Raw genomic sequence first — 27,212 nt, forward strand, 5'->3', positions numbered from 1 at the left:
TTTGAGCAGTCCTGTTGTGGATTATAGGCTCGGACTTTGCCCTGTGTGTTAGAATGTTAGCCTGAAATTGCACAACACGTTTGGAACTTTATTTGCCATTTAGAATGGCTGTAAAGTAAATACAAAACCTTAAAATTCATAATTGGAAATCTGTAAGTCCTTTAAACCTTTTTCATGCTTGAAGCTACTAAATTGCCTTTGCAATAACAGCTCCTTAATTTTCAGCATTTATAAGTAACTTCAGTTTGGTTGTATTATATGTACACCTCTCCCAGCTTAGTCAATGGAAAATCATTGTTCTCTGAAGGATAGACACACATTGTAAACTCAAACATTCGTTTAAGGTAATTAATAACGACCAGAAAAAGGAAAGGAGTTATGTGCCATGAAAGCTATAACTCTCTGTAAGAATTCACAGGTCAACGTACCGGATTTACTTGTTTTCAATACCAGCTGTGCACTAAGGAAAGCCATGACTACTTTGCTACTTTGGTAGTTAGTCTGATAGGTGCGTTTGAAAACCATTATGTATAGGAAAGTGGAAGAATCTGCAATAAAAATAGAATCTTAAAGGACTATTATGTGGAAGTGATTATTTAGAATATACATAAATTTTTCTGGTGTTGTTAAAATGTCCAGATTATTGAAACATTCCCTGAGCACCAATAGTTAAAAGTGGAATACTTTTTTTTTAAGTTTATTTGTTTGAGAGAGAGAGAGAGAGAGAGAGAGAGAGCGAGCATGTGCCCAAGCGGGGGAGGGGCAGAAACAGAGGGAGAGAGAGAATCCCAAACAGGCTCTGTGCTGTCAGTACAGAGTCTGACGCGGGGCTTGCTCCCACAAACCGTGAGATCATGACCTAAGCTGAAATCAAGAGTCAGATGCTTAGCTGACTGAGACACCCAGGCACCTCAAAAGTAGAATACTTTTGATAGACATTAATTAAAATGGATTTGCATACTCCTTGTATGTTGAATATAATTTAACTTTTTAGAACAAAATTAAAAAAAAATTTTTTTTTTTCAACGTTTATTTATTTTTGGGACAGAGAGAGACAGAGCATGAACAGGAGAGGGGCAGAGAGAGAGGGAGACACAGAATCGGAAACAGGCTCCAGGCTCTGAGCCATCAGCCCAGAGCCTGACGCGGGGCTCGAACTCACAGACCGCGAGATCGTGACCTGGCTGAAGTCGGACGCTTAACCGACTGCGCCACCCAGGCGCCCCGAGAACAAAATTTGTTTTTAAATGTTTATTTATTTTTGACAGAGAGAAAGAGAGCAGGAGCAGGGGAGAGGCAGAGAGAGAAGGAGACACAGAATCTGAAGCAGGATCCAGGCTCTGAGCTACAAGCGCGGAATCCAACATGGGGCTCAAACTCACAAACCGTGAGATCATGACCTGAGCCAGAGTGGGATGCTCAACCGACTGAGCCACCCAGGCACCCCTATAATTTAACTTTTTAATGAACCAGCTTGAATGTCAAAATTGTGGGGCTGGTGTTAAGTGGCATAAAAAGAAATAAGGATATAATATCTTCTTTCCCCACAAAAAAACCTCCTCTTCCTTTTGATGCCATGCATCATATTTTCTAGGGCAGGTATATATGTGGGTGCTATCTTTAATCCTCTCCCCTGCCATCCAATCAACTCTGCTATCTGAACGCCTCTTGAAATGCCTGCTCGTGTTCTTCACCAATACCACTACTGTAGTTCAGGCCATTAATATCTCTTGGCTAGATGGTAGAATGAGTTTTCTAAATGGCCTTCCTGCCTTTATGCAGTCTGACCACCCTGAAGTCCACTCTCCCCTTTATAGCCAGAGTGATCCTTCTAAAAATGCACATCTGATCTAATCATTCCCTTGTTTAAAACCCTTTAATGGCTTCCTATTGCTCTCAGAATAAAACCCGGCTCCTTAATGTGGCCTCCTTAGAGGCCCTTCATGATACAATCTCTATTACCTCTGTTTTTTGTCTGCTTGATGTAGCTGTGTCTGATAGATCGTTAAAATCTCCCACTCAGACAGTGGGCTTGTCAATTTCTCTTTGTACTTCTGGTGGTTTTGCTTTCTGTAATTGAAAGCTATGTTATTAGGTACATTCAACTTCTTGGTAGCGACCCTCTTTATTTCGTTTGGTTTAGAAGACTTTTTTGTCTGATATTATTAATGCTTCATCAGCTTTCTTTTTGATAGCATTTTGATAATTTATCTTTTTTATCCTTTTATGTCCCGTATTTCTGTGGTTTAGTTTTGGGAGTCATTTGCTATCATCAAACCAACTTGATACCCTATCTGTCTTTAATAAGTAATTTAAATCTGTTTAGTTATTCTCCGTGCTGATGTATTTGTACTTAATCTTACTATTCCATTTTGTGTGTTTTGTTTGTCATGCCTTTCTTTTCTTTTTTTTCTCCTTCTTTTCCTTCTTTTGAATGATCGGTTTTCTGTATTAAATTTCCCTAATCCTTGGCCATTCTTTTCTCTCTGCAGATTTAGAAGTTCTAGATCAGCTTTTTATTAATATAAAATATTCTATTCAGACAAAGCCATTATGTTTATACCTCTCCCAAACATGACAAGGGATTGAACATGCTTGAACCATCCATTGTACATTTTCTTCCTTCTTCTTATTTTTTTTTTAACACTAAAGTAGTTATTTTTAATTTTACCATCACCTTTTATTAATTCCTTCCCTCACCAGTATCTCTTGAACCCAGTGCTTTCCCTCTGGGCTTATTTTTTTCTCACCGGGAAAGGGGAGGGAAAGGGGAAAGGACATTCTTCAGTTCTTTTGGTACAGGTCTGTGGGTGGTAGATTTTGTTAGTCTTTTACAATTGAAAATGTCTTTGTCTTGACGTCTCCCTTAAATGGAAATCTAATTCTTGCATGATAGTGTTCCATTTAACTTTTAAGATATTTCATTGTTTTCTTGTTTCTGTTGCTTTTGAGAAGTCTAGTTATATTCTCTTTGTAGATAACCAATGTTTTCCCTTTCGTGATTTGAGATTTTATCTTCATCCTTATTGCCCTGTAGTTTCACTCTAATGTGACAGAAGTATGAGTTTACTTTCATTTATCTTGAGCGGTACACACGGTATTCTGATGTTTTGATTAGAAAATCTTCAATCATTTCTTCTTCTTCTTCTTTTTAATAGCAGTTTCTCCACTCTGCCCTTCAGTTTTCAGTTTTTCCTTCTGGAACCCCTATTAGACATATGTTGGAGCCACTCCATAGAAAACCCATGAATCTTAATTTTTTTTTGTTCACATTTCAAAATCTCTTTATATTTCTATACTGTGTTCTGGGTGAATTATTCAGTACATGTCTTTAATTCATTACTTTTTCTCTTCAACTTTGACCAGCTCCAGACTTAATGTCATCTATTGCTTTTCTTGTTTCAGTGGCCATACTTTTATATTTAAGATTTCTATTTGGTCTATTTCACATTTATCTGTTATTTATTCAGCTTGCATTTGTTCCCTAATTTCTTGTCCTTTAAAAATGTCCCTAGGGGCGCCTGGGTGGCGCAGTCGGTTAAGCGTCTGACTTCAGCCAGGTCACGATCTCGCGGTCCGTGAGTTCGAGCCCCGCGTCGGGCTCTGGGCTGATGGCTCAGAGCCTGGAGCCTGTTTCCGATTCTGTGTCTCCCTCTCCCCCGTTCATGCTCCCCCTCTGCCCCTCCCCCGTTCATGCTCTGTCTCTCTCTGTCCCAAAAATAAATAAACGTTGAAAAAAAAAATTAAAAAAAAATAAAAATGTCCCTAATTTCTGGGCACCTGACTGGCTCAGTCAGTTAAGAGTCTGACTTCAGCTCTGGTCATGATCTTGCAGTTCCTGAGTTTGAGCCCGTGGTAGGTTCTGTGCTGACAGCTCAGAGCCTGGAGCTGCTTCGCATTCTGTGTCTCCTTCTCTCTGCACCTCCCCGGTTCATGCTCTGTCTCTCAAAAATAAATAAGCATTAAAAAAATAAAAATAAAATAAAAAAATAAAATGCCCCTAATTTCTTGTCATTTATCTCTTTGAGAATGCAAAAAATATTAATATTTTAATATTGTATTTATTTTATTAATATTTATTTTAATATTTAGTATTTTAATAATTAAGTTCCATAGAGTTAATTTTATCTAGCGTAAATTCATGTTCCGAGTGGGGCGCTTGGGTGGTTCAGTTGGTTGAGCGTCTGACTTCGGCACAGGTCATGATCTCGCGGTCTGTGAGTTCAAGCCCTGCGTCGGGCTCTGTGCTGACAGCTCAGAGCCTGGAGCCTGCTTTGGATTCTGTGTCTCCCTCTCTCTCTGCCCCTCCCCTGCTCATGCTCTGTCTCTCTCTCTCTCTCTCTCTCTGTCAAAAATAAATAAACATTAAAAAAAAATTCATGTTCTGAGTGTTCATTCTTTTGGTCATTTTTCTCAGTGTTAGATATGGATATGTGCTTGGAACTTGGTGGTCAGGCTCATATTGAGTGGGAAGTTTTTATTTGCTGTTTTCTGTTTTAGTTTAGTGTCGGGTTCCCCTCCCCCCCCCTTTCACTTACCCTGTGCTCACCCCTCTATGTTCAGTGACTTTTGCCTCCACCTGCCTCCCTGGATCTCCATTCTAGAATCGGGTCTACTGCTGGCATTTTGATGTTTCTACCCGACAGTGATATTGGGGCTATTGCAGAACCAGTCCCTTGGCCACCTGCTTGGCTTGGTTCCTGATTCCAAGGCTGTGTCTTTGTCCTTCTGCTTCCCCAGGCCGTGGGTTGGCAGCAGTTTATTTTCAGCCTTCTTTCATGAGCTCCTGATTTCAAGAACCAAGCCTGGCTTCTGTCTTCCACCTTGTTTGGAGCATCTTTAGTTCCTGTCACCTTGCAGGAGACAAAAATCTTGGCTTTCAAACCTGAGCCCCCAGTAGGCCTGTGGCTTCAGACTTGCTAAGTGCTTTCTGCAGACATTTTTATTCCATTTCTGATCTATGAAAGGGGTTATTTGTTTCTGAGCCTGGTTATACCTTTCCGGTTTTCTCTTTCTATGTTTTAATTATCATTGCTATTTGTGTGGAGTAAAGGGAATGGATCAAAGCATGACCTTACTGCACCAACTTGAATAGAAGTCCTTCTGCGTTTACCTCTCTGGATTTATCTCTCACCATCCCTCACTCTATGTTCTAGCCATAAATTCATTACTTTAGAGGATCAATAAATTGCATACCCTTTCTCCCCACCCCGCCCCCTGACTTTTGGATGAAGTAAGACATAGGGGACGGTCAAGTGGAGATTGAAAAAAAAAATGCCAGCTTTATTACAAGATAAAGCTAATAAAGAGCAAGGTTCTCGATCTGTAACCCAAAAGGGCTTGCTGACATTCTGTACCAGCTTCCAGCTCCCACAGAATTTAGCCTCCAAACACCATACCAAAGGTGAAAGTTGGGTCTGCAAAGCAGACACGTTTACCCAAGATCACTGTCTGCACTGTCTGTGGCAGAAGGAGAACAAGAGAACGAGTCCTCAGTAATTGAGGCCTTTTAATAGATTAGCTCCATCCAGTAAAGAACTATATACAAGCCACAGAACGTAATGGTACTCGCCAATCAAGAAACTCACTCCTGAGTGTGAAGGATAGCTATGTAAGGAGCCAAAAGTCATATTCTAATGGAACACTCTCCTACCCACCCCCTGTAAAGAGATGCCCCTAAAACATACCATGTTCTTCCTCCTTCCCTCATGTCTTTTTACAGGCTCTTCCCACTTCTTCCATCTGCCAACTCCTTCTCCTCCTGATGCCTATGGTAAAACCATAGGTAATATTTACTGAATCCCCACTATGGGGAAGTACAACCCTATGAGGTTTGTGTTTTAAATGTAATCTTATAGATGGAGAAACTAAGCATAAGGAAGGATTCCAATGTCTCCAAGATCACGCAGGTAGGATGGCAGAAGCAGGATTGGGCCCAAGATTCTTTCAGTTACAGAGCCTATATGCCTTTCATTATATGCAGCTGCCCTCCATATTTTATTCATCTTGGGATATTTAGAACACAGCATAGCACCAGTAGAGAGTGGATGCTCAATAATATTTAATGAATGAATGTATAAATCAATGAAACATAGTCTCAAGTTAACTGCCTTGAGTGGATTAAAAACAACTTTAATATGAGGATTTATAAAGAATGCTTAACTTCCTTTGGCATCAGACTGCGTTTTATCAAGGTGGATGAGAGCATCCACTTGGAAGGCTTCTCTAGTGGCTGCGAGGCTCTGCTGTCACTCCTGTCCACCCCTTTCGATTTTAGGTCTCCTCCAGCTCTTCAAGAAGACAGTTGTCGTCTCTTGGTTCTATCTCACTTTTGTCCCTGGCCCAAGCCTGCTGGCCTCCCGAAAGAGTGATCCTTTACACTGGCAAAACTACTGATGCTTCGTCATGTACAGCCTCCATATGGTACCTCCATGCAGACATGCTGTGTATTAGCCAAGACTCTACACTGCAAGCCACAGACACTAATTCTGATGAGAAAAGAAATGTGTAAGCAATGAGAAAAGCTTGGGTAACTGAGACGTTCAAAGGATGAACTAGCCTTAGATATGGCTGGATACAGAGCAGAAGTAATTTATATGAGCCCAGTGAAGCTTAGGCTTCTGGGTTCCTCCTTGCTTGGCCCTTTCTTGGGCTCTGGGAGAGGTCCCAGCAACGTGTTTAAATAGTCATAGGTTTTTCTAAAATTAGAAAATCTCACTTTCCCAGTTCAAGAGTACTGAGGGATTAGGGCCAGGCAGCTAAGCTATTGATTGGAAGAGTAGGCAGGGAAGGGGTCTGGATAAGTGGCAGGAAAAAGCAGCAACTATTGCATATTCTGCTCCCTAGGTTGGAACACCACCCTTCTCTCCTCCTGGTTACTTAAAGGCTCAGTTCAGGTGGCACTTGATTCAGGAAACTTCCCTGATGCACTCCCAATCTCTCCTCCCCCCCCCCCCCACTCTGGTGCCCTTTGAGTGATCCCACAAACCCCTGGGGCTTTATTCTAATATAATTCTCCCCGGTTTGTAATTGTCAGTGTTCAGCTATCTCCCCATACCAGACTGGGAGCTCACTGAAATAGGGATTCTGATTTAATTTTCCAAATCTCTAGCACCTCGTAGGGGATGTCACACAGTAGTCCTTCAACAAATGTGTCTCTTATAAACAGATAAGCCGCAAAGACTTTGGCTCTGGTGAGGCAGCTGAAGCTTTTATGGCTTTGCTGATTTTTCATAGAGCTAACTTGAGAGTTTCGTAACATTGAACTTGAGTTTATCCCTACCCTCCGAGGAAAAAAAGCTTCATGGAACAATGCAAGAGCAGAAAGAACAGGCTCTCTATGCATTTAGTGGTCATATCTGATGATTTCTTCTCTAACATCTTTCTTGGATACTTTGGGAACCAGGTGAAACTAGGAAGGAACAGGTTATTTAAGTAAACCAAAAACCTCTTTTTTGCATATCAGGTATATGCATATATTTTTTTTCTTTTTTTTTTCTCCTCTAGCATATAACCTCAATTTCAATGAAAACAGAGCTAGATGGTATTTGTGTGTGTGTGTGTGTGTGTGTGTGTGTGTGTGTGCGTGTGTCTGTGTATAATAGGTGTTAAAATTGTTTTGCTAATGGAAAACTTAACAGATGACTGAACAAAGACAAATAATTTTTACAGTGTAATATGTAGGTGGATCTAGCAATGGTCTTATAAATCCGAAATACGTACGGATAAATTTTGTTTCACTAGGAATTTAAGAAGTCATATTTACTAAAATATCAATTAATGTATATGGATTTATAAAAGGGAAATAAATCATCACTTTATCTGACACTTTGGAATCTCGTCTATATCTGTGATCAAAGTATAACTACTCTTTGAAAATAAGATATTCTCTTTGCACTCTCTAGACTGAAATCCTTCCCTGTAACATATATTTACATATATTTCATGTACTCTCTGCTTTCTGTTGATTTCCTCCAGATGTGTTTTAACCTTGATACAACGGAGTCCATCTATTTGAAACCTGACCTCAACTTTCTCAAGTACCAGTTTCTTTAACATTATTTATTTAATAATAAAAGCAACACAAACAGAACACAGGGGGTAAATCATATGTAATACCAACATCCTAACACAACAGCTATAATTATTTTTCAAATCTTACCTTTTAATCTTTTATTTTATATACTTGTAATCATAATTTATGAATTAAATTTGCAACTTGCTTTAAAAATCCCCACAAAACAGTCCTGCTGCTTTTACAACTTATTGAAAGGGACCTAGTCTCTAGAAGAGAATACACGCACACACTAAATATATAGATCTAATTTTTTTACACACTATTTTTTGATGCTTGTAATTATAACTGATAGTATTCTCAATGCCTTTAGAATTGCAGACTGCGTTTAGACATCTGTAATAACTCCTAATTTATTTTGTTATTTTTTTATTTTAGGGAGAGAGTGAGAGAGTGTGCTAGTTGGGCAGGGGCGGGGTCGGAGAGGGAGAGAGAGAATCTCAAGCAGGCTCCATGCACAGTGCAGAGTCTGATGGAGGGTTCCATCCCACAATCCTGGGATCATGACCTGAGACAAAATCAAGAGTTGGACGCTCAACTTACTGAGCCACCCAGGTGCCCCTAACCCTGAATTTAAATAATGACATTTTTACTTTCCTGAAGGAAAAATGGATTTTGCAAAAAAGGCAAGGGCAAGAAAGAGGAAGGGGGACATATAACCCTTTTCCAGAAGCTATAGCCTTTTCCAGGTTGAACCTGCCTAAGTCATATTAGATTATGGCGTGTTTCCTGATTGATCTCTCTAGTGTTAATGATTTGGTGTCAACTTAAAAGATATTCACTTTTCAGGATTCACATAACTTGCTACATCATTCACAGCTCAATATTTATTTCCCCTCATCTTTTCATGGAAAAGAATGACCTCATCAGTAGGAAACTCATGTGTCTTCTCCTTTGGCTTCCAGACAGGCTCAGCTTTAGAAACTTATTCATAACATTGTAGGGCCTTTCTTAAACCTACTCTTCACAAGTGTCCCAACACAGACCTCACTTTGGATTCAGCACACTTCACTACCAGCCTGACTCCGTGAAATCGTGAGGGGGGTGCGGGCTCCCTTAACATTTTTATCTCTTTGATACAGTGAAGCATGGCAAGTGACAATGACTTCTTTTGTCATATTGTAGGTAGTTAGATATGCAGGGCTTCTGAAAATAGTGCAGACTGGAATGTACTTTGACTTGTGCCAATGAACATGAGGATTCTTTTGCTTGATTTTTGAGCTAAGACTGTCCTTTTCTCCCCTGCCATTTAAGGGCCTCCTCTCTAATCCCCAGCTACCAGTGAGGATGTGCCCAGAAAGAATGACAATTTATCTTAATAGAATAAAACTCAACGTGAAAGTAAGTTGCAAGCGACAGTATACATAGTATAATTTTTTTTTTTTTTTTTTTGTATTTAATCACAACATGGTTCTTCTCAACGCTACGGATGAAGGGATTGCTTTTAGGCCTGGATTTCAACAATATCGCCCTTTTGGGTTTTAGCACCTCCTCGTTCATACTTGCCTTTTTTTTTTTTTTAACGTTTATTTTTGAGACAGAGAGAGACAGAGCATGAGTGGGGGAGGGTCAGAGAGAGAGAGGGAGGCACAGAATCTGAAACAGGCTCCAGGCTCTGCACTGTCAGCACAGAGCCCGACGCGGGTCTCGAACCCAGTGACCGTGGGATCATGACCTGAGCCGAAGTCGGACGCTTAACGACTGAGCCAACCAGGCGCCCCGCCCCCCCCCGCCTTTTTTTTAATGGGAGTGGAGGTGCTCAGGAGTGCCAAGAGATCACGGGAGAACAATGTATTGCCGAAATTGAACCCGGAGGGGACTGAGGTCATATGGGGTCATACGGGCTGGGGTCACACGTTCCACAGAATGGAAGCCCTAAGGAATGGGCAAGGTCGCCATTCTTAACACGGAGCCAGGCACACGGCCCGAGCTCAGTATTGATGAGCGAGCCTAGGGTGCCCAGCAGTGTGTACATAGGCTGCATGGAAGAAGTTTGAGAGCCGGCCGTTGAGCCCTAGGTACGGACGGTCTATACCACAAGACTCCCCGCGAAGCAAGATTAAACGCCAGAGCCCGTTAATTCTAGTAAGCCTTAACTGAGGTGAAACCTTCGCGACCTGAGCCCTCCTCCCGCTCCCCAAAGCCGGGTCAGGGCCACCAACCGGCGATGGCAAAGCACCTGGCAGCGGCGAAGTTGGCAGCGATGCGCAGCCGGCGACCCTCGCCCACCGCGCGCCCAGACGACGGCGGCAGGACGCTTCCGGGGGGGCGCGCGGGCGGCGGACGGCGGGCGGGCGATGGAGCCCCCAGCGGCGCGAGGCCAGAGCGCGGGCCGGGCGGGGCGGGGCCGGGAGCGTGCGCGCGCACCTCACACTCCGGCGCCGGGGGACGCCCACTCGCGAGTCGGGGCTGCAGGCCGGCTCGCGCCATCCGATCCCCCGCACGCCGGGTCCTTCGCAGGCGTGTGCCCAACGGGTGTCGGCCTCCTGCTGTCTGCGCTCTCCGGGCCTCAGAGGCAGGGGCCGAGGACCGGGCCGCAGCCCCTCACCGCGTGGACGCGCCGCCTCTCCCGCAGCCGCCGCCGCTGCGAGCGACCGGAGGCGGCGCCGAGGAGGCCCCCACGGCGGCCGGCGAGGACGGAGACGGGGCCGACCTCTGCCCGCCCGAGGCGCGGCCGCTCCCGCGCGCCCGGGGCCGCCGCCTCCCCAGCGCCGAGCGAGGAATGAGCAGGCGCCTGCCCCTGGCTCTCGGACCGAGGGGCCGAGGCTCGGCTTCTTCCCACGCCGCAGAGCCGCGGGGGCCCGGTCACCGCGGCGGGGCGCGGCGGGGTCAGCGGCGGCCTCGTCCGGGGAGCAGGCGCCGGGGTTAACTTCGGCGGCGGCGGCGGCGGCGAGCGGGAGGCGGAGCCGGGCGGGGGCGGCCGCCGCGCCTCCCCTCCCCCCGCACACGCCGGGGCTTCTCAGTGGCCGCCCGAGGAGGAAGTTCCGCTCCCCGCCAGACCCGTGCGCTAGCAACAGCGGCGGCGGCGGCTGCGAGGGCGCAGGCTTTTGGGGGCGCGAATGCCCTTCGTGCCGGCCGTCGAGGGGGCAGCGTCGGAGCTCTCCCGGGAGCCGGGAGCCTGGGGGCGGCGTCGGGAGGCGCGGGCGTGCGAGACCCCCTCCCTGCGACTTCGCCCGGCGCCGCTGCTTCGCCTTCCCGGCGAGGCGGGAGACCTCCCTCCCCGTTGGCAGACTTCCGAGGAGCCCCTTATTTTTCCACCACCGAGGTGAAGAGATTCTGAAATCGAAGCATCAGGGGTGGTTAAGTGAACCTTCTGCAACTCCTCGGATCTGGTCAGGCTCCCGTTTGGGGCGGCAGACCACATTGGAGCATCTCACTGGGGTGCCGGAATGGAAGACCCCACCTTGCATCCTTTCTGCAGCGTTGCTTGCCTCGTCCGCCGTTAGGAATGAAGAGGAGACTTGTGATAACCCGAGGAGGTACTGAAAGCCAAATGGCAGAGAAAATATCACAGGACACAAACTAGTGATCGTGTGGGGGCCACACACGTTTTTGAATGTAATTGGACGAGCGTGAAAGAGGTGCCCTATTAAAAAGCACAACAGTCCTTTAAGAGGAGCAAAATTGAGTTTCCCCATTTTTGCCAAGATTTTGAAGACTGTTCAATGTATTGTACATTTGATATAAGATGATAACTTTATAAAATATTCTGCCCGAGAGCGTAAACGATGACTACCCCGGCCCTGCTCCCTTTATCTGGACGACGGATACCACCTCTGAACCTGGGGCCGCCTTCCTTTCCGCATCACAGGGCTACCTTGAGACTTTCTGAGAAGTTTATCCTCCTCCTTATTCTAAGTGCCTTCATCACCCTGTGTTTTGGGGCATTCTTCTTCCTTCCAGACTCTTCAAAACACAAACGCTTTGATCTGGGTTTGGAAGATGTGTTAATTCCCCATGTAGATGCCAGCAAAGGGGCCAAAAACCCTGGAGTCTTCCTGATCCATGGACCTGATGAACATAGACACAGGTTTGTTTATTTTAGAAGTTCTGATATTAACACTTGGCAGAGCAAGGTATGGTTTATTGCATCAGACCGGTCTTAAAATTTTTTGTTGTTGTTGTTGCAGTAAAATGTAATTTTCCTCGAGTCGTTAGAGTTGTAGTTATTTCAGAACTGATGGAATGGAACCATAGACGGGAAGGGCTCCTAGAGCCTAGTCCTCCAGCTCCTTTGTTTTATAGAGGAGAGAGAAACGTTTGTGCTCAGAGATGTAGTGCCTCATATGAACGTTTGGGAATGGAGGTATGAAAATTTAATTTAAAGAAATGATGACCTATGCTGCGCCTTCATTTATTAAGAATGTGTTGCATTCAGTCTTAGTGCCACCCTGTGAAATAGACCCATTGAATCCTGACCGCTTCTGTGAGTTTGTTCTCTCCCAGAGGGCTCTTATTCTCTGGCTTGTAGTTAAAGCTTAGTAGTGAATCTTAGCTTTTTAGGAAGGCAAACTATGGGCAGAATATACCCGTGGTGTCTTAGCCTACAGAAATATACTGATTTCTGTTATTGTCAGGGACCTGTTTTGGTGCTCCATATGGAATTAGTTACGTTAAAAATATCATTGAATCTTACAGTCATTTCACTTTGTGTTTTGTAACAAGATTTGGTTATATATTTTAATTTATTTTTTATAATGTGTGAGATGGAGTGTTTCAGGGAACTGTTGCAGTTTATTTGGTTAAAGGGATCACATTCTTTCAGATCACCAAATTGAGGGGAGCGCTCGGTGATTATAGCCAAATTGGGGTAAAATGGGAGCTCTAGTGACTGTCTCTTTAAATCATTTATGCAGTTTGTGTCAGAAGAAGAGTTCGGGAAAGTAGTTTATTTTTCTCAAACCTACATTTTTTTTTTTAACTGTTAAATTCCCTCTTTTCCCTGTTTCTTAAAATAATTTTTGAGTGTGTGAAAAAAACTATGTGTTTGAATGCTGTTTTAACTTTTTATTAAGTAGGAGGTTTTTGGAAAAGCTGAGGTTCAAATGTGAGCCTAAGTTAAATACTTGGGATAATGCAGTGTTGTAATGACAGCTGGTTTTTCCTTATTCTCAATCTTGTTAATTCATTATTTTCTTCCTGATTCTTTGACTTTTGGCTGAACCTTATGGAGTAGTTACTTCTAAAACTGTTTCATGCCATTATTCTGTAACTAAATTTGGACTTTTTGCCATCATTTTCATCTTCTGTACTCTTTTGCATCAGTTCCTTCTATTTTGCCCTTTGCCCTTCGCGACTTCGAGAAAATCTGATGTGATCTGTGAAATATGTTGCTGAAAAATTAGCACTGAAACTACTATTTTCCTGGAGAAACCTTAGTTCCCATGATTTTTATAGAAGCTCTGATAAATATTTGAAAATAAAGGGTGTTAAGACTGGCTTCTGATTTTTTTTTGACAACCACGCGTAAACATTGTTTAACTCTATAATTATAGTAATCCGTCACATACTGAGCAGTTTTCTTCACATTTTAAGTGTGGTCTAAAGGTTAAAATATATACAGTATATGGCAACATCCTAGTTTAGAAATATTCACATAGAAAGATTCTCAGTTAAGTGGAGTTAAAATTTAAGATTTGAATGAGAATAGGTATGTCCATCTTATTCATGTTTTAAAAAGCCTACTTAAATCTCTCAAACAAAAATTCTTAAATTAATAGGACCTGTGAATGCATATGCTTGTGTATTGCTATCCCAAATTCTTGGGTTCCTGAGTTTGGAATTAGAGGGTTGGTTATTGAGTTCTCATAGTAAGGGATGGTGGGTGAGCCAGATCCTGAGTTTTGGATAGTAAGAGTCCAGGTAGCAAATGATACCTGTGAGAGTTTACTCCAGTCTATTTAGTTCCTGAATTTTGGAAAACAAGAATTCACATAGTGAGGGTTCGGGTGAAGAGGGATCCCTGTATTACCTCTATACATATTTCTGTGCTTATATCAGTTTGTTTTTATCTTTGTTTTGTATGTCATTGATTGTTGCTTACCATATCTTAAAGCACAGTCTACCAGTTTCTAATTTGAGCAATGAAATCCATTTCAAAGCAGAGATCATTCAAATAACAAGTTTAAAATGTGAGACGTAAAACATCAAGCTAATGCAGACACATTATCTTTATAAAAATCATGCAGAAAGATAGTATTTTAACAGAGTTAGTTGGTGCTAAAATCATACGTATTTTGGGTGTGGGTCAAAAAAACATCTTTCTTAATTTGAAAAGTACAAGTTGATAATTTATCTTAATTTTGTGTATGTGCAGAAGGGTGCAGGGTAGAGGGATGAGGAACCTTACTTTAATGGATAAGTAATGGAAAATAAATCATGGCCATTATTTCTTATTCACAGTCTTTAAGGGGTACTTGTTGCATTGACTTTTCTTTATTAATGAGTTAGGTTAGTATTGTAGTTAGGTGCTTAAGTTCTGAGTCTTGACTACATAGATTCATACCCTAGTTTGTCACTGATTTAGATGTATGATCTTGAGTAAATTTTCATACTCTGTGCCTAAGTTGCTTCCTCTGGATGACGGCATTTACTTTACAGATTGTTATATTGAATGAGATAGTAACATACAAAGTACTCAAAATAGTTCTTAGTATTTAGTAAGTGGTCAATAAATATTAGGAATTATTATCAATAATTATTGTTTTAATTGAATTCCTTTAATATTGAGGCCACTTTAAATACCATACATGTTTCTGAAAAGTTAGATACAGATTAATATTTTAAAAGCATACCAGAATCTTGTTGTCTAAAGGAACATTTAAAAAAAAATTTTTTTTTTCAATGTTTATTTGTTTTGAGACAGAGAGAGACAGAGCATGAGTGGGGGAAGGTCAGAGAGGGAGACACAGAATCCAAAGCAGGCTCCAGGCTCTGAGCTGTCAGCACAGAGCACAACGTGGGGCTGGAACTCACGACTTGAGCCGAAGTCCGACGCTCAACCAGCTGAGCCACCCAGGCGCCCCAAAGGAACATTTTATAACCAAAGTAGTTAGTGACAAATGTGTATTGGGTGTCTACTGTGTGTCAGGCCCTGCTTTAATGGAGCTTCCCATCTAGGAGGATGATGGGCATTAAATAAGTAAATTTATTGTTGAAGTATGAGGAATGTTATGAAGTTGTACCCAGTGCTGTCAGAGTACATAATGGTGCGATTTATCCCTGTGGATTGGGGCCGTGGGACAGGCAGTGCCAATAGGGAAGGCTTTGTTGAGGAAGCAGTGACTGGCTCAGAGACTTAGAACTAGTAGATTGCTAAGTAAACTAGAGATGTGGGAAAAAGTGGTCAAAGCAGAGGATACAACATGTGTGAGACCCCTAAGAAAAAAGCCTGGCACCATTGAGGACCTGAGAAATGTTCGGTACGGCTGGTGTGGGGCTAGGTGAAGACTACATGAGAGGTCAGATTTGGCCTTCTTGTTGTTCAAAAAGTATGGGTTAGTTGCCAGCTTTCACATATCAGGAGATTTCCCACGAAAGTCTAGATTTCTGATTTCTCTTGAAAAAATTAGAGGCTATGGTATTTTCAGATGGCAATTTTCAGATTCAGATCAGAATCCCTGAGCAGGCTCCTGGAGAGTCTGCAGTTAAGTATTTTGGTCTTTATCTTGAGTACTGTAGGAAACCAGTAAAGGGTTTTCATGAAAGCAGGGCAATGCCATAATCATTTTTTAAAAATTTAAATAATCACTATGATTGCAGTGTAAACACTGGATTGGAGAGGAGGAGGAAGAAATGTAAAATTAGGAGAGCCTAGGTCACAGAGGAGATTGGCTTAGACCACACTGGTGATAGTGGAGGAGAGAAATTCGTGGAGAGAAGTGGTTGATTCAAAAGATGTTGAAGTGTTAAGTTTCACAGAAGTTGATTGTCAATTGAATATGGGGGCTAAGGGAGGAGGAGGAGGCAGTCCAGGATAACTCCCAGTTTCTGGGTGACATGGCTATGGATTACTAAGACGTATATACTATGTGGAATGAATAATTTATATGATTGATATTATATAAGAATTTAAGATAAAGCATTTTCATGGAAAAACCTGTATGTTCCCTTCTATTAAGTGGTTCACAAACAGTCCATAGTTTTCAGATGATAATAATGTAAAACACATAGTTTGATGTTGCTGATAGTTTTAACATCTGTGATTTCAAGGTAACTAAAACGGGTCAGTTATAACACAACATGAATGTTGTTATAAATATACACTGGATATACATAAAGTATCATGTTCATAATTTGTGTACATAATAGACCTATCTAATTAAAATTTTACTTATTACCTTCATTTTTGAAACTGACATTTTATATAATGGCATTGTATAAATGGGCTTTGTTGTTTTGTTTTGTTTTTTAAATATTTATTTGAATTGCCAATGTGTTTCATCCTCTAGTCAGGATTTTGTTAGTATGAATTGAATACTTGAAGGTATGTTAACTTCTGATAGTTTCCTCAAACAGAAAGAACAAACAGGCTTTGGAGTTAAAGGGACCTAAAGTTGCATCTTGGTTTTACTAACTAGCTGTGAGACATTTTACTAGACATAATCACTATTGACCCTGTGCTGGCCAATGTGGTAGTCACTAATGGCATGTTGTTTTTGAACTTGAAATGTATCTAGTCCAGATTGCAGTGTGCTTTAGTGAGAGTTTCTTAAGATTTTCATGTCATGATTTGTATTTTTTGCTTGATTCAGTTTTGCTTTTTATTGCATGAGTAGAGATTTAAAATCTCACTGTTGTCATTTTAATTTTAATATCGTTCCTTATTTCATCCCTCTTCCGTGCCTTTCCCCCCTTATCCTGTTCTTAGGGCATTCTGCTCGTGTTTGGGGGAGGTTACATCATTTAAGTCTGCTGGACTTTCCCTTGTAATGTATTTACCCCCTTTGGCTGGTGGTTCTTTTTACCACTTCCCTTTAATCAGAGTCTGTTTAAAGGAACGTCTTTATATACTTGATATTTACCAACAGTCTGATATAGATGCCTTTATTGTGTGTGTGTGTGTGTGTGTGTGTATGTATATGTGTATTTGTGTGTGTATGTATATGTGTGTGTGTGTGTGTCTATTTTTATTGAGTGAATACCCTTTTCACCTGGGTAGTTGGAGGATAAGTTGATCTGTGCAGCTCTCAGTGTAATTTCCTCTATTCTGCTATGATACTAGCATCTTTAGTCCTCTCACTGTTTTGGTGCTAGAGAACATTTTTATGTAATTCCTGAAATGAGAGTAAGTTGGCTGCGTGGACAGCTACTGAGGTTTTTGTTGTCTTGTCCCTTACCACCTAGAAATCAGTTTTTCATTCTATTTCCCATGCACTTCTCCCATCTCTAGGAGTTGCTCTCTAACTAACTAGTTAGATAATAAGGTAAGAATTGGGAAGAGACTCTGGGGAAAGATCAGTTAAACAGTGAGTGCTCTGACTGCGTGGAGGACTCTGTCCCATTTTTCCATTGGGACAGACCCTTGGTCTCTGAGATTAGTTACAATTGGGGTAGGGTAGTAGTTTGGTCATTTTTTGTTGCATGAGGTGAGGCTTGATTCTGGACAGTCCAAGTGTGGTTATAAGTTAGTAAAGAATTCTTCCAAATTCTGATACGATGGCTCTCATTTCTTTGGTAATCTGAGGTTTTGTCATTTTCTGCATTTTTCATAGGTATTGATAGTGATTTGGAAGAGGCTGTGTTTTGGGGCTGCTCATCAGATGACATTTTGTATATTACTTAAAGTCTAATTCTGATCCTAAGCCAAATGATAGTGACCTTGCTTTTATTAGTTCAGCATTACAAAATCACTGAACATGTTAGTATATTTTTCATTTTTCTCCAAAATGAATAAGATATCAGTATGGTTTGGTTAAAATGCAGAATGCCAAGGTATAAATGCTGATTTTCATGTTGGTCAGTGAGTGTTGGAAATTCCAGGAGATGACCTACTGTACAGTGCTCCACAAGTTGAATGTTAATATGTTAACGGTATTTATTGGTTGAAGTTAAATGTGTTAAGGAAATCAGATTTGTTCAAGCATTAGTTTATTTTTTTTTAAAAGCTATGGTAGCCTTTCCAGAATTTCTCTTGGGTTTTATAAAAAGTGTTCTAGGGCTATGAAATGTTTATTTACTCTTATTAATATTTCTTGGATTTTCTTATTTTAAAGGATCAAACATAATCTAAGAATATCCTGTCCAAATTATTAACATTGTCTTATGTATGTTACTTGTAGCCTCTAGAACATGTAGTTTAAAATTCGATTTTATTTTTTATCAGCATCGCTTGTTGTAAATCTATGCTTCAGTTACTTTCAGTGATTTGCATTTAATCTTATTTCCTGATAGTGTTTTCTGATCTACAGGGTTCTTGTTAATATTAACTAATCATCACAGCTGAGATTGCCCAAATCCACTTATGGGTTTATTCCCTTACCTCCCCTGCCTGTAGGTAGTGTTTTTCCCGTGTACTTTATCTTTCTCACGTATGTCTGTAATTGCATATTTACAGTCGTTTGCTTACTTCTCGGTCTCTCCTAAAAGAGCATGGGCTCCTTGAGGGCAAATGACTGTCTTTTATTTATCTTTATATCTCCAATGCTTGAAGTACACTTGGTCCTTAATAAAAGTATATACCTATTGAATAAATGATGTTTCATGGCAAGGTGACAAATTCCCCAAGAGAAGGTATAAACAAAACACCAGGAAGAATTGAAAAGTAAGAAGCAAAAGTAGGAGGAATGATGTCTTAAAGTGAGAAGCATATAGTCTTTAATAAAGGCCCTTTATAAAAAATAATTTAAAAAATTAGGGAAGAATTCCTGTTGACCCTATCTACAACATACTTATTCCTATCAACGTACCTAAGGTATTTTGCATGCCCTCAAATTGAATTTCTCCTTTTTTAAAAAAAAAAATTTTTTTTTTAACGTTTATTTATTTTTGAGACAGAGAGAGACAGAGCATGAACGGGGGAGGGGCAGAGAGAGAGGGAGACACAGAATCGGAAGCAGGCTCCAGGCTCTGAGCCATCAGCCCAGAGCCCAATGCGGGGCTCGAACTCACAGACCGCGAGATCGTGACCTGAGCTGAAGTCGGATGCTTAACTGACTGAGCCACCCAGGTGCCCCTGAATTTCTCCTTCTTTAGGAAAAAAGGAGGAAAACAATGGAGAGCCTGTGATCAGTGTTTTCACATGTTTAACCTTTAGTTTTCACATCAGACCTGTTAAGTTAGGTATTACTAACCTAATTTTTACAAATATAGATATTATAAAATTGGATCATGCTGAAAGTTGGCACGTCAGAAACTAAACATGTTCCCCCCACTCCACCCCCCAATCTGTGGTTTCTCTGTCCTCCGTTCAGTTACCTGCAGTCAACTGTGGTCTGGGGGCAGATGATTCTCCTTCTGACGTGTAAGGTCAGTAGCAGCCTAACACTAGGTCATCTCATCTCATCACACAAGTATCTTATCATGATACATCATCATCATAAGAAGCGTGAGTGTGCTACAGTAAGGTATTTTGAGACAGAGAGGGTGACCACATTCATATAACTTTTTATTACAATATATTGTTATTCTAGTTTGTTATGAGTTATTGTTGTTAATCTTTTACTGTGCCTAATTTATAAATTAAACTTTATCATAGGTATGTATAGGAAAACAACGGTATATATAGGGTTTGTTACTATCTGTGGTTTCAGGCATCCTTTAGGGGTCTTGGAACTTATCCCCCACAGAGAAGGGGGACTACTGTTTTCAAAATCGGTAGTACATGGTAAACATGAATTGATTAGCTGGGCAAATGTTCTGTTTACTACTGTTTGAAAATGCTAAAAAAATTTAGATTATGGTTTGGGTTGACACTACACATTCATTGGCCAGAACAATCATTTACTATTTTTATTTTCCATTAACTGTGCACATTCTTTGAGAAAAGTTTATTTATTAAAAGAAATTTTTTTTGAATGTTTATTTTTGAGAGAGAGAGAGAGCGAGAGCACCAGAGAGAGAGAGACAGAGTGCGAGCAGGGGAGGGGCAGAGAGAGGGAGACCCAGAATTCAAAGCAGGCTCCAGGCTCTGAGCTTTCAGCACAGAGCCTGACGTGGGGCTCAAAATCATGAGCCATGAGATCACGACCTGAGCTGAAGTTGGACGCTTAACCCACTGAGCCACCCAAGCACCCCAGAAAAGTTTATTTTGATGGCCATTGAACTTTGCTGGAACATGTTTTCCTTTTAGAACATGGCTGTAGTGAAGAATTTACAGATTAGGTTTTAGGATTTATTATAAGAAAAATCTCCTTTAAAGGTTATTGATTTCAGTGATTTATCTTGGAATTTTTGTAGTCCAGGAGAAAGGCATCATTGTATATTTAAAAGAACATTGGGCTTGGCGTGCTGGGTGGCTCAGTTGGTTGTGTCTGACTTCAGCTCAGGTCATGATCTCATGATGTGTGAATTCGAGCCCCACACGGGCTCTCTGCTGTCAGCACAGAGCTGGCTTTGGATCCTCTGTCCCTGTCTCTCTGCCTCTACCCCATTTGTTCTCTCTCTCAAAAATAAACAAACATAAAACAAACAAACACCCCTTCGGCTCAGTGTTAAGAGATAGGAGCTCCAGTTTCAGCATCGTCCTTACTTGTTAGAATTATTTAGATAAGCTGTTTAATTTCCCTGTGCCTATTTATGAAATAAGGGAATTGATTGAATCTTTAGATTGCTTCCAGCTCATACATACGAAATGCTAATAATTTCATGAAGTAGGGAACTGAAGAATGTGCAGTAATTTAAGATATCACAAATACTATGAAAACAAAATGTGTTCTAAATAGGAATTAGCAGTGTCATTTTTATGTATAAAAATTAAGGTTAAAAATTATTTTATATGTGACTATAATTCTTTTATATATTCTATAATGAAATTTGTACCAATTTAAAAAGTGTAAATGAATGAAATGCTATTTTATACATTCTTGATTCTCTTATGTTTGAAAAGTATTTATTGAACTTTTTTTTTTTAACATTTTATATGCTGGCCTGAATGAAGGTAATAGGTATATTTACAGAAGTATTTCCAGGTGTCATTTTTGAGCCCAGTTAACAATCCCATCTCTTAATTTGGTATCTAAGTCTTTAGGATAGATGCTGTGGAAAACAAGCATCCCTGAGTAAGTCAGGCCTCAGACCTGTGAAGGCTCTTATTACCCTTGATGGAAAATTTTCCTTGATTTTCTAACATTAATACTGAGAGATGCCTTTGAAAGTGTCCATTCTCTTTTATTTCCCATATCTAAACAAGAACTTTAAAGACAAGTTATGTAAAGAGTTAAAGAAACAAAAGGATATGAAGTAATCTGGAGACTACAAAGAACAATGTGTATATTGTTTTTCCTTTTGCATTTTTGACATTTACATATTTATAAAATCAACCTTTATTACCTATGCAGATCTCTTGGCCTCTCCTTAGTGATAATGAGGTTACTGTTAAAAAAACACTGGCCACATTCATTTATTCAGCAAGGGTTTTTGAGTATTTATTATGTGCTAAGCATTATACTAAGTATGGGGGATTATGGAAGATTAATTTTGACTTGGACACTACTCAGAAATTTAAATCTTAGATTCAAATCTTAACATCATTCTTAGAGTATATATTATCGATACCTTTTCACCTAGGTGAACCTCTGGCGCATGCATTTAGGTCATTGGCATTTTTTTTGAGAGGTCAGATAAGTTACTGTCTTCTCTTTCCTCCCCTTTGTTTTTTCCTAGTGAATTTATGTCATTAATTTATCCATTTCTGGAATATGGAATGTGTTATCTGGAAATAAGGTGCAGTGTTCTATAGCTTTTTTCAGTCAAGAACTAGGCACTGGCATCTGAAAAAAATATGCCAACCAATTGAGATGTGGCACAATTGCGTATATTTAGGTGTCTAAAACTGTCTATATAACTATATGTATTTTATTTGTAAAGTTCTGTGTGCCATACATGACCTTTTAAATTACTTGGCAGTAAGGTGGCATCAGATTCAAGGACATATTTGTTGGTATGTATCTGTAATGCATGTAATAATAAATGTGAATAATTTTTCTCTTAATGAGTGATGCCATTAATAAACATTTATCTTTTCATGACCTGGATTTTTCCCTCTACTTAAAAAGATTGGTAATAACCTTGAACATTGAGTGGCTGGTCCTTCTTGCACTTGCACTGTTTGTAAGTCTAAATTAATAGAATTTTTATGAGGAACAACTTGATAGTATTAGCTAATTTAAAGTGCATATCTTTGGTTCAGTACTTCTTCTGAGAACTTATTCTTGGGAAATCTTCACATCACTGCACAAAAAGATGTTCCAATGTGTATGTAAACCACAATTTCTTTATCCATTCATTGAGGAGAGCACCTGTTGGGATGAGCACTGGGTGTTGTATGGAAACCAGTTTGACAATAAATTTCATATTAAAAAAAAAAGATGTTCCAAGAATATCCCTTGAAGCTATAACATGACATTTTTAAATGATTTAAATGTCTGTCAACAGGGGATTACTTACATAAATGGTAATAGATCCCAGTATGTGCATAGTTCTTTTTTTTTTTTTTTTCTTTTTTTAACCCCCTCTGGATCTTTCTGGTTATTCCCGAAAGCACCACACTGTTCTAATTTCATAGTTTTATAATAGTATGTTTTGATATCTGGTATAAGTTCTCTGTAATGTTGTTTTTTAAAGAGTTATAAGCATAAATAAAAGTCTTAACATAATATTACTGTCACTGTAGGTGCTATTTAAAATGTTAACATTTTCCTTTTTTAGCTGAAAATTACCCTTCTTGAGGCAAACCTCTAGCCTGAGTTTGACATTGTCTCAAGTACATGGTTTTATATATTGATATAAACTATCTCTATAAATAAGTATAAATATATAATTATAATATAGTTTTGCATGTTCTTAAACAGTGTATATCATTCTGCAAGTTTTCTTTTTGCTCGTCATTCTTTTAACAATTTATGTATGTTTCTAATTGGGCTGTGGCTCAATTATTTTATTTACTTAGTCCATTTTATGAGTAAACCTCAGATTGTTTGTATATTCCCCTGTTGATAGATTCTTTGGTTAATTTCATACTATTGCTGCAGAAACCTTCTTGTACATGTGTTCTTGGGCACATATTTTTTCTCCAAGGTAGAAACTTAGTAATAGAACTGAGTTGTAAAGTTGGTATATCATTGACTCAAAATTGTTTTGTTAAATTGTCTCAAAAGTGAGTGTACCAATTTAAACTCCTACCTGCATCTTTGTAAATGATGGTATTGTTAGATTTTAAAAAATCTTTACCAATATGATGCCAATTTTAGTTTTTATTTCCAATTACTAGTAAGGTAGAATTGTTTTCTTTTCTTTTTTTTTAACGTTGTTGGCTGGATTTCCTAGTCTTTAAGTTGCTCGTTTACATTTTTTTTTTGCCAATTTTTCTTTTGGGTTTTTTCCTTTTTCTTTGTATGAATTATACATTCTGAGTGAATTGTTAGTTATATGCATTATACATATCTTGTAATGGATGCCTTAGTTTTATACTTTGTTGATGGTGTCTTTGATTTTACAGAAGTGGAAAATTTTAATGTAATTGAAATCGTTAATATTTTTCTTTATGGTATTGCCTTTTGAATTTTGCTTAGGGAATACTTTTATACCCTGAAGTTATAGTGACCTATATTTTCAGTTCTGGCAGTTTTAAAACTTTGTTTTTTACATCTAGGGATTTAACCTACATGGTTTTGACTTTTGTGTATGAATGATGAGGTAGGGATTGAGTTTAGATTTTTCCATACAGGTGTCCGATTTTCCCTCTGCTACTTATTGAAGAATCTGTCCTTTCCCGTAGATTTGTAATGTCATTTCTTCTATAAAGCTATTTTTCATATTTTCATAGGTTTGTTTCTGGCTTCTCTGTGTCCTTTTGCATATTTCTTTTGCATTAGCATGGCTTGCTGTTTTAAGAAGTATAAAAATGAATGTGGCATTATGTAAGCCTTGATATCAGATAATGCTATGGGCTGAATGTTTGTGTCCTCCCAAAATTCGCATGTTGAAATCCTGATTCTCAGTGTGATGGTATGAGGAGGCTGGGGCCTTTGGGAGGTAATTAGGTTATGAGAGTGAAACCCTCATGAATGGGATTAGTGCCCTTATGAAAAGATAGGAGAGAGCTTGCTTTGTTTTTTACTCATTCCACCATGTGAGAAGTTGGCAGTCAGCAACCTGGAAGAGGGTTCTTACAGAACCTGACATACTGGCACCCTGATTATGAGGTGGGTTTTACCTTGATTTGAGTCTAAACTCTTCTGTAAGTGTGTATTTCTTCAAGCAAGGTAAACTTTGCATAACGTAAAATTAATCATCTTAAAAGTGAACAATTTGCTGGCATTTAATACATGCACAGTGTCGTGCAATCACCACCTCTAATTCCAAAACATTTTCGTACCCCGAAAGGAAGCTCCATATTCATTAAGCAGTTACTCCCCACTCTGTCCTCTCCACCAGCCCCTAGCAGATTACCAGTCTGCTTTCTGTCTCTCAGGACTTATCTTTTTTTTTTAAGTTGATTTATTTATTTTGAGAGCGAGTGAGAGAGCACGTGCTGGCTCATGTTGGCTCAGGACCTGAGCCAAAATCAGTAGTCAGCCGCTTAACTGACTGAGCCATTCAAGTACCCCAGGATTTATCTCTTCTGGTAAATGTTACGACCGATGTGGTATATGGTTCACATAAACACAGTCATGCTATATATAAGACCCCTTGTGTCTGGCTTCTTCGTGTAGCATAATTTTTTTGAGACTAATCCACATTTTAGCTTCATTCCTTTTTATGGCTAAGTGATACTCCATTGTTTTTATAGGTGATTTGTATATGCGGTTACCTGGTGATGGACATTTGGATTGTTCCCACCCTTTGGCTGTTGTGAATAGGACAGCTGTGAACATGTGTGTACATGCATTTGAGTACCTGTTTTTAATTCTCTTGGGTATATCGCAAGGAGTGGAGTTTCTGGGTCATATGGTAATTATATGTTTCACATTTTGAGGAACTGCCAAACTGTTTTCCATGGCAGCTGAATCATTTTACATTACCATTAGCAATGTCTACAGGTTCCAATTTCTCCACACATGTGCCAACATTAAAAAAAAATTCTGTCCATCCTAGTGTGTAAAATGGTATCTCATTGTAGTTTTCATTTGCATTTCCCTAATGACTACTGATACTGAACATCTTTTCATGTGCTTTTTGGCCATTTGTATATCTTTTTAGAGGAATGTCCACCCAAGTCCTTGGTCTTTAAATTTAAAAAAAATGGGTGGTTTGTCTTTTTTGTTACTGAGTGGTAAGACATCTTTGTATCTTTTGGATACTAGACCCTTATCAGATTGATGGTTTGTAAATATTTTTGCCCTTTGTGTAGATTATCTTTCACTTAAAAACGTTCTTTCATGTAAATAGTTTTTAATTTTCATGAAGCTCAGTTTTTGTTGTTGCTTGATGCTTTTCATGTCGTATTTAAGAATCCATTATCAAACCAAGGTCATGAAGATCTATTCTTGTTTTCTTAAGACTTTTATGGTTATAACTTTTTAAAGAAAGTTTATTTATTTATTTTGAGGGAGAGAGGGAGAGAGAGAGAATCCCAAGCAGGCTGTGTACTGTCAGCACAGAGCCCGATATGGGGCTTGATTTCACAAACAGTGAGATCATGACCTGAGCCAAAATCAAGAGTTGGGTGCTTAACTGACTGAGCCACCCAGGTGCCCCCATTTTAACTTTTATATTTAGGTTGTGGATTCATTTTGAATTTTTGTATATGGTGTGAGAAAGGGGTCCAACTTCATTATTTTGTATGTGGCTCTTCAGTTATCCTTGCACCATTTGCTGAAGAGACTGTTTTATTGGCCTCTTTTTTAAAGATCATTTGGCTGTACTAGTAGGAGTCTATTTCTGTACACTGTTTTATTCCTTTCATCTGTATATGTTTGTCCTTATGCCAGTACCATACTGATTTGATTACTGAACCTTTGTAGCAAGTTTTGAAATTAGGAATGTGAATGCTCCAATGTTGTTACTCTTTTTCAGAATTGTTTTGATGATTGTTGGACCACTTGTAATTCCTTATGAATTTGAGGATCAGCTTTTCAGTTTCTGCAAAAACAGCTCTTGTAGTTTTGATAGGGATTTTGTTGAATCTGTAGATTGCTCATTTTAACAATAGTAAGTCTTCCAGTCCGTGACTGTGATACATCTTTCCATTGTTTATATCTTCTTCATTTTTTTTCAGCAATATGTGTAGTTTTCAGTGCACAAGTATTTCAGCTCCTTAGTTAAATTTATTCCTAGGTATTCTTTTGTGTGCTATTATGAGTGGAATTGTTTTCTTAATTTCCTCTTGGAATTTTCCTTTGTGATGTATAGAAACATAACTGACTTTTGTGTGTTGAGCTTGTGGTCTCAGTTTTACTGAATTCATTTATTATCTATAGTAGTCATTTTGTGGATTCTTTGAAATTTTCTGTGTATATGTCATCTGTGAATAGAGATAGTTTTACTTCTTCCTTTCCAATTTGGATGCCTTTAATTTCTTTTTTCTTGCCTGATTGCTCTGGCTAGAACTTAACAGTTCAGTGTTGATGAGCAGTGGTGAAAGTGGGCATCTTTGCCTTATTCTTGATCTTGGGAAAGCTTTTAGTCTTTCACCCGTTGAGTATGATCATAGCTGTGAAGTTTTCATAAGTGCCCTGTATCTATCATGTTGAGGAAGTTTCTTCATATTCTTAGTTTGCTGTATGTTTATCAGGAAAGGGTGTTGGGTTTTGTCAAATGCTTTTTCTGTATCAGTTGAGATGCTTATGTATTTTATTCCCTTTGTTCCACTAATGTGGTATATTACATTTTGTGATTTTCTTTTTTTATTAAAAAAATTTTTTTAATGTTTATTTCTGAGACAGAGAGAGACAGAGCATGAGTGGGGGAGGGGCAGAGAGAGAAGGAGACACAGAATCAGAAGCAGGCTCCAGGCTCTGAGCTGTCAGCACAAAGCCCG

General features: G+C 39.7%; 1 protein-coding gene across 2 annotated transcripts in view; it reads left to right on the forward strand.

The window, feature by feature from the left end:
• Nucleotides 1-10,974: 10,974 nt before the first annotated feature.
• The window catches only part of MAN1A2 (mannosidase alpha class 1A member 2), a 175,202-nt gene continuing 158,964 nt past the window's right edge, over nt 10,975-27,212 (forward strand). Inside the window, exon 1 of one of the 2 annotated variants that reach the window (XM_045478809.1) lies at nt 10,975-12,104. In XM_045478809.1, coding sequence (XP_045334765.1) covers nt 11,803-12,104 — 302 coding nt within the window. In that variant the 5' untranslated portion in view covers nt 10,975-11,802. The remainder of the gene's footprint in view (nt 12,105-27,212) is intronic. The other variant, XM_045478811.1, reaches the window with a different exon arrangement.

Source organism: Leopardus geoffroyi, chromosome C1 (assembly GCF_018350155.1).
Source record: "Leopardus geoffroyi isolate Oge1 chromosome C1, O.geoffroyi_Oge1_pat1.0, whole genome shotgun sequence".
NCBI lineage: Eukaryota > Metazoa > Chordata > Mammalia > Carnivora > Felidae > Leopardus > Leopardus geoffroyi.